General features: G+C 36.3%; 1 protein-coding gene across 1 annotated transcript in view; it reads left to right on the forward strand.

Annotated features, from left to right (window-relative positions):
• LOC147616926 (uncharacterized) overlaps window positions 1–6,996 on the forward strand; it is an 80,900-nt gene extending 73,904 nt beyond the window's left edge. The window contains exon 4 of the mRNA XM_086776568.1: window positions 6,269–6,996. Coding sequence (XP_086632694.1) covers window positions 6,269–6,496 — 228 coding nt within the window. The 3' untranslated portion in view covers window positions 6,497–6,996. The remainder of the gene's footprint in view (window positions 1–6,268) is intronic.
• The last annotated feature ends 9,063 nt before the right edge of the window (window positions 6,997–16,059 follow it).

Consider the following 16,059-nt stretch of genomic DNA (forward strand, 5'->3'; position numbering starts at 1 on the left):
TTTCAGTGAAAAGGACTATTATTCCGCACCTTGTTCTTGCAAGACATCAAAGCTTGCATGGGATACATTGGAATCAATGTATCAGGTACACAACGAGGCTAGAGTTGCCTACTTGAAGAGGCAATTGGATCTTCTTTCTATGGATAAGGGTGACTGCATGGCAGATCATCTCACCAAAGTGAAAGATTTGCAGGAACAATTGCTCAACATTGATGAGGTTATCCCAGACAGACAGCTGGTCACCAACACTCTTCATTCTTTACCACCTTCCTACTTGGGCTTTCACACCTCTCTCAACCTCTCTATGAGAGGAGGTGGTGATCCCGTCACTTTTGAAGAGCTGGTGGGTGTACTCTTGTAGGAAGAGCAAACAAGAGCAAACTTGTCTAGCAACCATGGTGGAGACAAGGCATTTACAGCCAAGGATAAGGGTAAAGCAAAGAGCTTTAAGCATGGGGGACAACAGTCTAGCAAGGCTGGTCATGGAAAGCCCTCTTCAGGTGGTGAAAAGTCTGACAAAGGGGATGCAAACAAGCCCAAAAAGAAGGGCAAATATCACTACTACCATAAGCCTGGACACTACATCAGTGAATGTAGAAAGCGGATTGCAAAAGAGAAAAGGAAAGAAGCAGGCAATGCAGTAGCAGACTCTTCTGATGACAAAGCATAGCAATTAGCTAATGTAATTTAGGAAGAGTACACTTTTTTGATCACATGCACTAGTGACACACCAAGTGCTTGAGACAATGATATGTCTTGCATTGCATCTGACAGACAGGATGTATCATGGTATTTTGATAGTGGTGCTTCGAGCCAGATCACTTCATGCCAAGATGTATTTCAGCACTTGGTTTATGCTTCAAATGGCCGCACTGTATCATGTGCAGATCATACCACATATCCAATAAAGGAAATTGGCAATGTCATACTCATTGCAGCCAATGGTGCCAATATATGTATGAAAAATGTATTGTATGTTCCAGGGATAAAGAAAAATCTGCTCTGCGTCTCAGCCATAAATGACCAAGGTTTAAAGGTTGAATTTAAAGATGGGAAGTGTTTGGTAAAAGACCTATCAAAGTGTTATGAAATAGTCACTTCTGGAACACCATACAAAGGCTTGTATCAGCTCGACAGCTATGACAAGCGTACTTATGATGCAAATACAGTGGCTGCCCACACTCCTGCTATGCATGATGTAGAGTTATGGCATGCTCGTTTTGGGCATTTAAATTTTCAGAGTTTGATGCTTTTGCAGAAGCATCATATGGTTGATAATATGCCGCCTCTTGAGTCTCCAACAAGACATGTATGTGAGGGGTGTATTTTGGGAAAGATGCAATGAAAACCATTCCCCAAAGATGGAGCTGTTAGAGCTGAAAGTAAATTACAGCTCATACATAGTGATGTATGTGGTGCAATGTGGACACCATCCGTAGGGGGGCATCTTTACTTCGTCACATTCATTGATGACTACTCCAGGTTTGCTTGGGTTTACCCCTTGAAAGCGAAAGCAAAGGTGTTTACATGGATGTGTGGCTGAAAATATGTGTGGATGTAAACTCCACTCGGATAGAGGTGGAGAATACATGTCAAATGCATTCAAGGATTATATGCTTCAAAAGGGCATCAAACACCAATGTACTGCGTCTTATACATCGCAACATAATGGTGTAGCTGAGAGGAAAAATAGATCTCTCATGGAGATGGCAAGATGCATGGTGAAAGCACAAAAGCTGCCTCACAATTTTTGGATGGAAGCTATAATGTGTGCAACTCATGTGTTAAACAGGTGTCCAACAAAAGCTTTGAAAACCATAACACCATTTGAGGCTTGGTATAGCCGAAAGCCAACAGTGGATTATATGCGTACATGTGGGTGTTTGGCATATGCACATGTGCCACAACAACTCCGAACAAAGCTAGATGACAAAGCAATGAAATGCATTTTTGTGGGCTACAGCAATGAGAGCAAAGGATATCGTCTTTATAATCCAACAACACGTAGGATTTTTGTTAGTAGAGATGTGGTATTTGCTGAAAATTCAGTACAGCTTGTATAAAAGTAATGATACAGGCATACATGACATGTTTGATGGACTATTACCCATTGCAATTAGGGGGGATTCAGATAAGCCAGCCCCTACACAAGAAAATCCACATGTGGAACAACAAGCCATGCAGCCCCCTTCTATGGAAGAAGTGGAAGATCTTGTAAGGGAGGAGCAAACAGCCATAGACAGCCAAGTCGGTGCCAAGATGGTTGTTGAAAACTTTGCAAGCAAGCAAACTTGCAGCTCCACTCACAGGTAGAACAAGGGCTAGTTCCAGCCATGCATTGAATATGCATCATGAGGAGTGTGCGTTAGCCATGGGTGGTCTCTTTGATTTAGAAGAGCCTTCTTCTTATGAAGAAGCACATAAGAATGAGCATTGGGTGCAAGCTATGCAAGATGACATCTCTTCTATCATGAAGAACAATACTTGGGATCTTGTGGAATTGCCGAAAGACAAGCATGTCATTGAAACAAAGTGGGTGTACAAAGTCAAAAGGAAGTCTGATGGTACTATTGACAAGTACAAAGCAAGACTTGTGGCTAAAGGCTACTCCTAGAAAAAGGGAATAGATTATGAGGAGACTTTTGCTCCTACTTTGAGATTGACTACAATAAGATCAGTGATTGCATTGGCTGCACATAAAGGATGGAAAGTGCATCAATTGGACATCAAAACTGCATTGTTAAATGGGGATTTACAAGAGGAAGAATATGTAAATCAGCCCATTGGTTTTGTAGTTCCTAGTGAGGAACATAAAGTATGTAGGTTACACAAAGCATTGTATGGGTTAAAGCAAGCTCCAAGAGCTTGGTATGATAAAATACATGCTCATCTAACCAGCCAAGGGTATGTGAATAGTCCAACTGAAAGCACAAAGGAAAACCGGTGCCGATATTCTCATAGTCATCTTGTATGTAGATGACATGCTCATTATAGGTACTAGCAAAGCACAAATTTCAGATTTCAAAGCTGATTTGAAAGCTGAATTTTATATGTCAGATTTGGGGCCTTTACACTAGTATCTCGGCATACAGTTTATGCATACAGATGATGGCATTATTATGTAGCAAACTAAGTACATAAAAAGTTTACTAAAAAGGTTTTACATGGATGAATGTAAGCGAATTTCTACTTCAGTAGAACCAAGTGTACGGCTTACTATACATGATATTGGAGAGTCATTTGAGGCCGGCATTTACAGCCAGGCAGTGGGATGCCTCACTTGTGTAATACGCGGCTAGACATGACTTTTGGGGTGTCTGTTGAGCAAATTCATGCACAGCCCAGGCACAAAGCATTGGCAAGCAGTCAAACGCATTTTTCGTTGTCTTCAGGGTACCCTGGATCTTGGTTTGTTCTATCCCAAGGGAGGCAGTTTGCAGCTCAGCCCATTGGTTTTGTAGTTCCTGGTGAGGAACATAAAGTATGCAGGTTACACAAAGCATTGTATGGGTTAAAGCAAGCTCCAAGAGCTTGGTATTATATAATACATGCTCATCTAACCAGCCAAGGGTATTTGAATAGTCCAGCTGAAAGCACATTGTATGTGAAGAAAACCGGTGCCGATATTCTCATAGTCATCTTGTATGTAGATGACATGCTCATTACAGGTACTAGCAAAGCACAAATTTCAGATTTCAAAGCTGATTTGAAAGCTGAATTTGATATATCAGATTTGGGGCCTTTACACTACTATCTTGGCATACAGTTTATGCATACAGATGATGGCATTGTTATGCAGCAAACTAAGTACATAAAAAGTTTGCTAAAAAGGTTTCACAGGGATGAATGTAAGCGAATTTCTACTCCAGTAGAACTAGGTGTACGGCTTACTATGCATGATATTGGAGAGCCTTTTGAGGCCGGCATTTATAGCCAAGCAGTGGGATGCCTCTTTTACTTGTGTAACACGAGGCCAAACATATCCTTTGGGGTGTCTTTGTTGAGCAAATTCATGCACAGCCCAGGCACAAAGCATTGGCAAGCAGTCAAACACATTTTTCGTTGTCTTCAGGATACCCTGGATCTTGGTTTGTTCTATCCCGGGGGAGGCAGCTTGCAGCTTTATGCATACAGTGATTCAGATTGGACTGGTGATTATGATACTAGGCAATCCACCAGTGGGAATTGTTTTTTTCTTGGCAGTTCATGCATATCTTGGTTGAGCAAAAAGCAACCCACTGTTGCGACATCTACTTGTGAGGCTGAGTACAGGGAAGTCTTCACAGCTACAGTAGATTGTGTATGGTTGAGGAGATTATTGGCTGATCTTCGTAAGTGTTAGAAGACACCCACCACCGTTCTCACTGATAGCCAGAGTGTTATGGCCATGGCACGAAATCCCGTATTTCATGCATGTACCAAGTACATTGAGATTCATTATCACTATGTCAGAGAGAGGTTACATAGAGGGGAGATCAGTTTATCTTACTGTCCTACACAAGATAATGTTGCAGATCTATTCACAAAGGCTTTACCTCGAGAAAAGTTTGAAGCTTTTCGCAAAGCTTTGGGCTTACTCTCATAGAGGGAGTGATCTGATACCTTGTACATGTTCACACTTTCACTACAGGGGGGATTTGTAGGCATATGCTCACTTATGGTAGTGCTGTGTGAACAGGGCTTAACCAAAGGCACTTTTTTCCATGTGGTTTTTCCCCTTGGATATCAAGTGTGAAAGGACACTCTACATATAATATTTTGTACTTCTATATTATATGGATGTGATAGGCATGCAAGGGTTGACTTGCATTTTGTGGCTACCACACTTTTGGCTCTCTCTCTCTCTCTCTCTCTCTCTCTCATTTCTGTGTGAGCTTCTTCTTCCTGTACCTAACCCTAATGTGCAGGTTTCTGTGTGTGAGTGTGTGAGTCCAACACCAATAGGGGTGGTGGTCTGAATAGGGGCCCTCTCAGGGCAAGCCCTAGAAGTGCGTCCTTTTGTATGACAAAAGAAACATTGCTCCTCCTCCTCGTATTGTTCCTGCTCTTTAGGACTAATCTCACCACTCGTCTTGCCGGCTAGAGTCTTTTGGTCTGGAGTAAGCGAGGTCCATTGTTCGAGTTCTTGGTGCCAGAGGATCCCGAGGTAGACCTTGATTGGGTCTAGTTTTGGCCCTTGCTAGAGGCAGTGATGGCTGCCTTGGCTACTCTGGGTTGGGAGGTCTTCGGTTTGCCGTTGTTTTACTTCATCTCGGCACTTAGCGCAAGTGGAAGTCCCCGATCAAAAGTTTCTGGTTCGAACATGCGCACATCCGATTGGATTTGTGTGTCCAAACGGTAGAGGAATTATCCTCTTTTGTGTGTGTCTGACTTCTGCAATTGTAAAGCCAGGTGAGTTACTTTGTTTACAAATTGAAGGACAGGTAGCACGTTTTGGCGCAAAACCTGAAACTCGTCTTCGACTTGCTCAAGATAATGAGGCGGTAGAAATCGCTTCTTGAGGTCAATGACAAACTGGTCCCACTTGTAGTCAGCAACTCCATAGTTGGAATTGACTTGGGCCCAGTGAGTCCCCCATGAGATGGCTTCCCCTTCAATGTAACAACTAGCTAACACCACCTTCTCTATGACTTACTCCCTACCAACAGCAAAGTAGGCTTCAAACTGATGAATCCAAGAATGAAGAGCTGTGGGATTATGTTTACTGTTTTACTTACTGAAGTTCACCTTCTCGTGAAGGTGAGTTGAGGAAGTCGCGGGTACTGACCTTGCGTCGAGAAGTGCAAGGTATTGCTAAGTCCTTTTACAGTCTACACCCACTGGAGTCACATTTAATAAGGTATTGGTGTATTTATTCCTAGTGTAGAGTATTGCTTGTCACAGCGATGTTAGATGCAACATTGGCTTTGAATGAGGTGGCTGAGTTTTGAGGCCATTATAGAAATGAAATTTTGTTTGTTATGACCAAATTTGGTGCGACTCTGCCAAGTATAATGTACTTTCTTTTCTGTGTTCTTGCATGGGGTTTGCCATCTTCATTGTGAAGCAGCGTTGATCTTGGTCCCAATTGTATTGCAGGCTTAAGATGGCATAACAGAAGTGGGTATTTGGTACCAGTTGTGTGTGTACTTAAATATAGGCATAGGAATGAAATTTGTTTCAGATGTCAAGTTATGGCATTCAAGTTTTTAACAGTGTCTTTTTATTGCTTATGCCACTGCTTTACTTATTTCTGAAGATGGATGGCCTTCTTCTCTCCTTATGACAGAAACGGAAGGCTGTACAGCTGCCCCCAGAACCGTCCAAGGATATCCAGTTGACTTGTGCCATTTGTATGGATGCAATGAAAGAGGAAACCTCGACAGTATGTGGCCATATCTTCTGCAGGTCTTGCATACTTGGAGCTATTAAAACGCAGAAGAAGTGTCCAAGCTGTCGCAGGAAACTGACAAACAGCAACATCCACCGCATTTACCTGTCTAGTAGCAGCAGATAGTCTTCTTGCAAATATGCTGTATGTGCAAAAAGTCTCAGATATCTGTTTTCTAGAACCAACTATCGCTTATATATACTGGGGTACATGTTCGATTTCAGTGTGTCAGTGGTTGGATTCTTCTTGAATGCTCTGACATCTTGGGGCAGATCGTGTCAGATAATTGCGTTGCAATGCTCGCTTATCTATTGATTCTTACTGTAGAGGTAAGAGAGTATCAGGTCTCTCAATTACTGTACATTGATTTATGCTGGTAAGAATGCAGTACAGCGCTTTGGTAACAGAAACTTAAAGTTTTCAGTTGACTAAACCATATCACTCAAAATAATCTCAAATTATTTTACCATTGGCGCACAGGCATGCACACCTTGTGTCTACATCCTAGCCATGAGAAGGAAGGGGGGATGCACGCATGTGGTGGTTGCCTTGCCCACGATTTAGTCTTGACTTCACATTCCCTTCTGTTGTTTGTTTTTGTTGCTACGTTGTTGGATTAAGACTTATTGTCTTGCTACATTGTTGGAGTAAGGCATCCAAGACGATCTGTGTACAATAGATTCTTTGCTTCTTGAAGCATAGGATGATAGAATTAGGTAACAAAGATGTTTGTACTACTCAAACGCTAGGATTAGCAGATGGTTAAGACCTTGAGGACTCTTTGGTGAGTGGTTTTTCTGTAGAAGTTTTTGCCAGCCCTTATGATGGACCCCACCAGGTGTTTTATGGGCTGTTCCTCGCGGGTCTTAAAATGTGTGTCAAAGTCCTTTCTGTCATGATTTTTCAATGAAATGTAATGGTGGTGCAGAGGTATTTTGTCTTCCTAAATTATGGTGTTATATTTTTTTTCCCACTAGCATTCCTGCTCTCATGCTCGATGATCTGTTTGCTGCATTTATGTGAAGCTTGCAAAAGGTGCACTTGTTCATGGTAAATAAGATTTACAGTTTTGAACAAGCATAAAGAAGTAATTGTTGTGAGTTCACCAAGAGGAGGAGAACCTTTTGGGACAAATCTCTACAAGAGCACGAGCTAGGTGGCTAAGGCAAGATACTACATGAAAGCCTATTTCTAAGAAACCTTTTGGCATTGCTTTATGAACTGGATACAATGTGATGTGCCATTGGGTGCATCCAACGCCACCATTGGTTGTCCAATGAAAGGGACAATGCAAGAGCTGCTCAAGAAACTCTGGTCCATGATGTTCTATAATGCAGGTTTCAAATATATCCTTCCACAAGGGAGGGGTCATTGCAAAGGTCTAGAGATGTTTTCATGATGATGGCAAACATGCTCAAAGGACCATGGATCCAACATGGAAAGAGCAAGAGACACAAAAATTCTGTTTGTGAAGAGTATTTATTCAGCTAATCTTGTATTATCCAATAAAAGAGTGCCATTAGTGCTTTTTTCTTCGACGTTATGGGAACTGATTTGGAGTAAAGTGCACCAGTGCTTGTCCACTTCTTGCGGGTGGTGCAGATGAGTAGCAATGCTTGAGAGAATTTTCATTTGCAGCCTCTCATTAACCCCCCAAATGAACCTCTTACCAATTCCACAAATGAACATTTCATACATAAGGCAAAAACTAAATAGTCACACTAAACCTTAGAAATGCTAAATATCATTGTCATTATTTCACACCACATTAAAACTCATTTGGGCATTCCCCTTTTTTTTGGGTACTTGCATGGAACTTAGTAAAACGGTTTATATCCTAGGTATCCATATATATATATATATATATATATATATATATATATATATATATATATATATATATATATATATATATATATATATATATATATATATATATATATATATATATATATATATATATATATTTGGTTTGGGGGGGGGGGGGTGGGGGGCATACTGACAAGGGCATTATCTATTTGTCAAACATCAAGCTTGATGCCAACATTGTATTTCTTGCTTTAGGACAAGTACAGGGAGAGTACTTGCACACTTGGAATTGAAGGTGCATTAGTGATGGAAGCAATGTGAATAACAATATGCATCGGAAACACTCATGTATTGCCTTCTAGCTTTATGAGAGAGTAGAGAACGAAAGAGACATTTACAACCAGCCCCAACTATGCATGATACAAACTACTAGTGTCACCTAGTCGAAACTTCCACAAACCAGACATCCCACCATTACAACTGTTGAAACAACACCTGGTTAGCTTTATGTAAATTATGAAGCATTCCACCTTTTGTGTCAACATGTATTATGTTAGATAATACGTTTGATCTCCCCACATTAATCGAGGCCATCCGTAGAAGTGGAGGGTTCACATTTTTTCCCTAAACCATCATTGATTTTATGATGTAGAGTTGTATCTCCAAAGAGACCTCAATTGTGACTCCGTTGATCATGAAATCTCACTCACACTCACTCTCACTCTCACTCTCATACTCACTTGTGACTCCAAAAAGCCTCAATTGCAATTTTTTTTGTTTAGATACAAAGGTTCATGAATACCAACATAGAGCACCTAAAAGAGCTTTGGATCCAAGCATAGAGAGCCACCATCCAAGTTGGCGATTACCATGCTGCTTTCCTTTATATTGAACCATAATGCACAATCTGTTTTTGTCACAATGAAGAAAGATGAGTAGAATTAAGAATGCAATAGTATAGAATGCTGGGGCAACTATGCCCGTGAACTCTTTGTACATTTAAAATGTGACAATACTAAGATGTACAAATTTGAAATCATGTTAGTGTGATTATTAAGCAATGACGTAGTGTGATTACTAAGCAATGACTTAGTGTGATTATTAAGGAGATGCACAAATTTGAAATCATGTTAGGGTGATTATTACGAAATGACTAGTCAATGAAGTCGTATGTATTATGTTGAAAAATCACGTCTATTGATTGATCTTTATTCACTGGGCACACTAACATGTTGATGAATCATTTTAAGTGTTACAATGTAGAAATAAGACAACTTTATTGTACAATGGAAGATTTGTTCCAATGGAAGATTACTTTATGGTACAATGGAAGACACTCGTCAACACAGGAACAAGAATGACATTAGAAGTGTAATAATCAAGGACAAGGCAAATGCTCTAATCGTGGAATATAGAAGACGCCTCTCACACAATCCTTACATAAAATATAATTAACCAACATTAGTCTTTGATTAAGTTAAATGCTTTTTCAGTGCATATACATATATGTGAGAGAGAGAATAAAAGAAAAAGACCATACACAAGGTGTAGTGAAAAGGTGGCACAATTCTCTCCAAAATTTATAAGCATAGGGAAGCATGCCCTTTTCATCCATTTAGAGAGAACACTTTCAGTGTTGAAATACGAGTTCAATGTCAAAAACTTCATGAACAAATGTTTCATCTTATGTTGAAATTGGAGAGAGTATAGAGTTGCATAAGATGAAGCATTGAACTTGCTTGGTAGTATGGACACAATTGTTAATGAAGTTTCTGACATTGAACTCGTCATGAGTGTTGTCATAAGCTTCATTCAAAATGTGATGTAAGTGCTTGAAGAAGGGGATACATATATGAATAAGAAGACCGAAATGACTACATAAAAAAATCAATGTATTAGAGAACTTTGACTATTGTGCATAAATTTGATTAAGCTTACTATGATGTACGAAGCCCTAAATTTACTATATAGGAAATTGTGCATAAGTGTGAAAACTAAATTTACTATATAGGAAATTATTTCCTATATAAAGATTTTATTTGATATATATACCCACTTCACTACATAGAAATTAATTGCTATACAGACATAGTTTACTAGGTAAAAAATTAGACCTAATTAACAATATGAAAAATCAGCTATATAGACCTAATTCACTATATAGTTTTATATATATATATATATATAGACTATTTGTGAGAGATCATTTACTATGTTGTTAATTCATCTATTAGTAAATTATTTGCTACTTAAATATTTTGAAAGAGAGAAATTGGTACATTATTAACTTACATTATACGTAAGGTCTCATACATATAAAGTGCTCTCAATAAAAGTAACATCTCAAATGTTAAATATTTAAAATATAAAAATGACATCAAATTGTGATATGACTACGCTAAGAGTAATAGAGAAAACTTCCACTTCAAAATATAAAAATACATCAATAGAAACAACTTGAACATTAAATGAGCATCCATGAACAATTTGAAAAACATACATTGTAATGCTTTTGGCTTTACTCAATAACTGATGTTTTTGTTACTCAACAACTAAGTCACAGATAAAGGAACACCTATAGTTGGAGTAACAAAAATTTTACCTTTTTTAAGAAGCCATGCTATCAAATCATCTAGCATTATTTTTGAAGTAAGCTCGTCATTCTTCATAACATGGAAGGTGTGTTCTTTTTGCATGGCATTATAAGTAACCTTAACCTAAACATATATCTCATCTATATTTTTATCTCCTAGAAACTTCATCAATATTGTTTCTTTATCCTCATGACCAAAATCTTTCACCTAAACAAACATTCAAAGTAAAATAAAGAAATTATAACAAATATTCTTAAAGTATGATGAATATGACAATTAATAAAATACTAACAAAATTTATAATTGTTTCAAAGAGTTTACATTTTTTTTCTATGTTACCTTGGTTTGAAAAACTAGGATTCTTATGCCATATAAGAATGATCGTGAAATCAAAATATTAGATATTTAGAGATCTAAATCAAAACTCTAATTTAGTTTGATCTTAATTATATATTTATAGATTTAAATTAAAACTCTAATTTAATTTAATTTGAATAAAATATCTAATATCAAAATATTAGATATAAGATATAAGATATTTAAATTAAAACTCTAATTTAATTTGATTTGAATGAGGTGAAGTTTAATTATTTTAACATTTGTACTTTAAAAAGAAAAAAGTAACTTTGTGTAAGAAAAGTAGAGCTTACCTTTATCATTTAATTTTTTTAAAACTCCATCCAAAGCTTCATTTTTTCTTCATAAATTATTATATTTTGAAACTCATCTATAAAATCAAAAAAAGATTTAAAGGTACTCTTCTTATGACATAGTAAATTCACAACTAACAACCTTTCTTAAATTGATGCACTTTGATTTTCATGACAAATTGAGAAATTGTACAAACCTTTCTCTTTTGTAAATTCTTTCTTGAATGAATGCACTTTGAAGACAAAGATATCCCACGATTATAATGAAAATATTAATAACCTTGATAATTTAAAATTAAAAGATAAAATCATTAATAACCACATTATTTTTATTCTAGAAGTATAATGATCACATTAGTTACCATAGTAAAATGAAACTAAAAAATGATAAATTTATTAATACTCAAAAACACATTTTGAAAAACATACCTCCTCTTGATATGTTGAACTTTGTAGAGCATGAGTGGATATAGGTGCTCTCTTCTCGTCCATTACCTCCATATATGGTTTGTTAGTTTGTAATATCATTATTATCCTAAATTTTTTTAATTAGAAAATCATTTACATAGTGTAGAAATTTTAAATCACACAACCCTCATATAATTGATTAGACCCAATGTGTGACGTTTCTCGATGTACACATCAGCATTTTGGACATGCAAAATTAAGTTCTTTGAAAAAATATGGCTATAAAGTAAGAATATAAAAAAATACAAAGACACTATAAGTTGAAAATGTATTTAATGTATCTAACAAATCTTCTAAATCAATATACTCTCTACATAGTGTTTACATGTAGAACACATCACAAACCTCATATAAGTGGGTTGACTCCACATGTGGTGCTTCCAATACAAATGCACTTGCATTATTCTCCCAAAAGTAAACAAATTAAATTGAAAATCTTTTCACCTAAAAATATATTAAATATACCCACCAAGAAGATTATACGTTCATCAAAAGTTAAGCATTAGAAGTAGCTCATTTTGTGAACTCTTAATGTAGTCACATCATTTTGTGAGTACTCACATCATTTTTGTGAACTCTTAATGTACTCACATCATTTTGTTCTTGTATAGTGGTCTGCTTGTCATCCAAAGGAAGGAACACAATAACAGAATTAAACAATTTACTTACATCCATTGTGTGTTGTCTCCTTCAGAATATAATGTCTTTATCATTTCAATATTTGATGTATTGATTCCATTTTTTTCCTCCTTTGAAGCTCTACCATACTAGAAGAATACTCAATAAAGAAGCATCATTTTTATTGATATAAAACCATTCTTATTTACCACACTCCACCTTATAATTAATTTTAGAAGCTTACCACACTCATTCCCAAGGCCGATGTTGATTATGCACTCTTATTCTTATTCCACTTCGTTTTTTATTGTAGATATTTTATTCATCAAGTATAGATGTCATCTTTCTTCCATAAGTAAGAAGCACCATGAATATATAAAGGCTTAATCTCATGCATATGTTCTTCTATGACTTTCTTTATCACACCTTTTTCCATCTTTGTTGTTCCTTAGATCTCCTAATGCTTCCACATCTTCAAACCAACTAGGAACATGTTGATAGTTGGATTATAAGAATCTACTTTACTTAAGATACTACTTCTTTAAGTACTATCTTAAGTACTCTTTTCATAGAGCTTGTGTTTTCCATGATACATAAGTGGTCATTGAGGCTCAAATATTTTATCATAGGTGGATGTATTTAGTGAAGAAGTAACCATAATAGGGGATCTACCATGAGAACATTTCGGGAACATCATTACAATTAAGAGTAGTTACTCCCTTGCTCAAATTTTCATCTTCCTTCACAGGGCTTGTTGAAGCCCCATGGGAAGCCCTCAATGCATCAAGAATTTAAGATCCTCTTGTCAAGGCTATGAAAATATTTGTTGCATAATTTTTTTGAGGAAAATCCATTGTCAACCTGTTAAAAAAAGGATATATCTATAACCATTGTAAGGTAAATACTTTCAATTACAAAATATGCAAAGCCTTAGCTACAAATTAAACTTATAGATTAAAAAACCTTTAGAGAAAAATAATGTCACAATTAATGAATAAAGCATTGAAAACATAATAAAGTACTTTTTTACATATCTTAAGAAAAAAGCTACAAACAATAGTAAGAGATGGTTAACAAGATTGCCACAATAAAGGAATCTGATTGACTTGACCATTATGTGTGATATTTTTTCATTTCATCTCATTGTCCAATCTTTGAGAAGTGAAACACAACAATCTCAATTTCTCCAAAGAATCTTTGAGTTTGAGGACTTGGATCCGCTTTTTAAAAGTACCAACCTCATATCTTTGATATCATAGTATACCTCCTTCACAACGGCATTTTCATAATGGAGATTGTCGTCATCATTGATGAGTAGTCTAGCTATACATCTTTGCATTCTAACCATAAAGACACATTATCAAACCATCCTTCATTGAGTAATCTATCTCTTTGCTTTAGATCCTTCACTTCATATGCAATAGATTTTCACATCTTAGTAAAGATAAAGGAATAAACTTATGTAGAAAAAGAGGAAATTGGTATGCTATAATCCCAATTATATATTAGATGAACCTTTTCTAAAACACTCATTCCTATAAGAGAATCTATGCATAATTGTTGATGAACTTCATTACCTACTACAACACATTGCTTGTAATATTCTACACCAAAAAAGAGCATGGAATTTCCATTTTATATAGCATGAAGAAAATGGAAGTGACGTGAGCCTTCCAGTAATCAACACTTTCAATGGGTGCGTCAATGTTATCTATCTTCACAACCACATTGTTTCCAATGTTGAATATTTCTCCTTTGTAGAAGATAGCCTTGTTATAGATTGTGACTTAGGGTACTTCTCAAAGCTCTCATCACATGTAAGTGCCAAAATTATTTTCCATATATGTAACTTTTTCCACAATTGGTTCCTATATGTGTTTCTCTTTTTAGATATTTTAATCCCTTTTTGAAACAAGAGGTTGACACATGGTGCACATTGACCATGCTTTAAAAGTCACTCCACAAGAATGTAGCCTTCACAATTGATATCAAAACATAAAACCCATTGTCATCCCAAGAAGGACAAACATAAGAAGTGTTATCAACAACAATGGTGATCTTTCATGAGGAAGAATAAGAAACAAATACAACTTCCTTAGCAATCTTTCGTGAGAGGTAGAAGAGCATCCTTATCTTCTTGAATGACATGAAATGCATAGGTAAAAGCATCTAAAAAAATAATCACATATAAAACCTCATTATTTAGGTTATTTATCTTGATATTAATGTGGAATGAAACTTTACACTCAAACATATAGCACCAATAGTGATCATGTGATCCGTGCAATATATCTATATATGTCACTTTTTAAACATAAAGCTCATTTCATCCAAGGTCACCTATAATGTGTTCTAAGGGCGATGAATTTATCCCTAATAATTCCTCCTTTCTCACTCTTCAAAATTTCAATAGAGTTATGACAACTTTGATGCTTTCTTCACACCATGCACCATGATCTTGCTGGCTAAAGTTATAAAAGCTATGTGCCACATTAATCAATTAAGGGCCCAAGCCTTTTTGAAAACTTTTTTACAACCCATAAGATATAGGGAAAACACCATTGTATAAAAATTTGGTTCTCTTCAACCTTAAAGCCTTCCAATGTCTTTGGAAATTTTTTTACAACTCGTAAGATATAGGGAAACACCATTGTATAAAATTTTGGTTCCCTTCAGCCTTAAAGCTCTCATAATATTTGCTCAAAGGGTTTGGCCAACAACCATGGCAGATCGAAGTAGGCATTGCTTGTTGGAGAGTTTGGCAAAAAACCATGGCGGATCGAAGTAGGCATTGCTTTTGTGAATAAATTCACTACTATATCTATTTCCTTTTTTCATGGAAGTAGAACATCTTTGAAAAAGAGAAGAAATATACTTTTTGAATATATTCAAATATGGTATTGCATTACATCATACACTAGATCAAGTGTGACAAGTTGAATCCATAGAGATCATACAATCTCCAAAGTATAGACTCATGTAAAAGCCCAACATATTTCATCTATTTCATTTTATGTGTACAACATCTCTCAGATCTTCTACTAATAATGCTTCAACCATTTCTTCAATTGTCCTTTTGTGGCATATATCTAGTCTAAAAGTGATTCCCATAAATAACGCCCCTTAAACCTTGGATTGTCTTTGATTAAAGTTTCTTGAGCTTTGTCTCTTTGACAAAATGATTGATTGACCCCCAATTTTTGAAAGCCATATTTTGCATGTGCTAAATGATCACCTGTAGCCATCATTATCATAGCTTAAATTTTGAATCTTCTTGAGTCTTCAAATTGATGTGCGAAAATATATTAAATAGGATTGTTATATATAGCCTCTTCTCGACCAATAAATAAAGTCTCTAATTCATCGACTAATGGTCTTAAGAATGAACAAAAAAAATCTCTTCTACTCATACACTTTTTTTTTGTTGCATCATTTGCTTAAGAGCTCATCAATGAAAAAGTCTGATACTCTTTGCAAGGTGGTTTAGTTGTTGGCCTATGGGAATATAATCGAAGGCTAGCATGTATTTTCTTGTAGTACCACATACCTT

The sequence above is a fragment of the Cibotium barometz genome, chromosome 37, assembly GCF_041138505.1.
Source record: "Cibotium barometz isolate CiBa-2024 chromosome 37, ASM4113850v1, whole genome shotgun sequence".
Taxonomy (NCBI): Eukaryota; Viridiplantae; Streptophyta; class Polypodiopsida; order Cyatheales; family Cibotiaceae; genus Cibotium; species Cibotium barometz.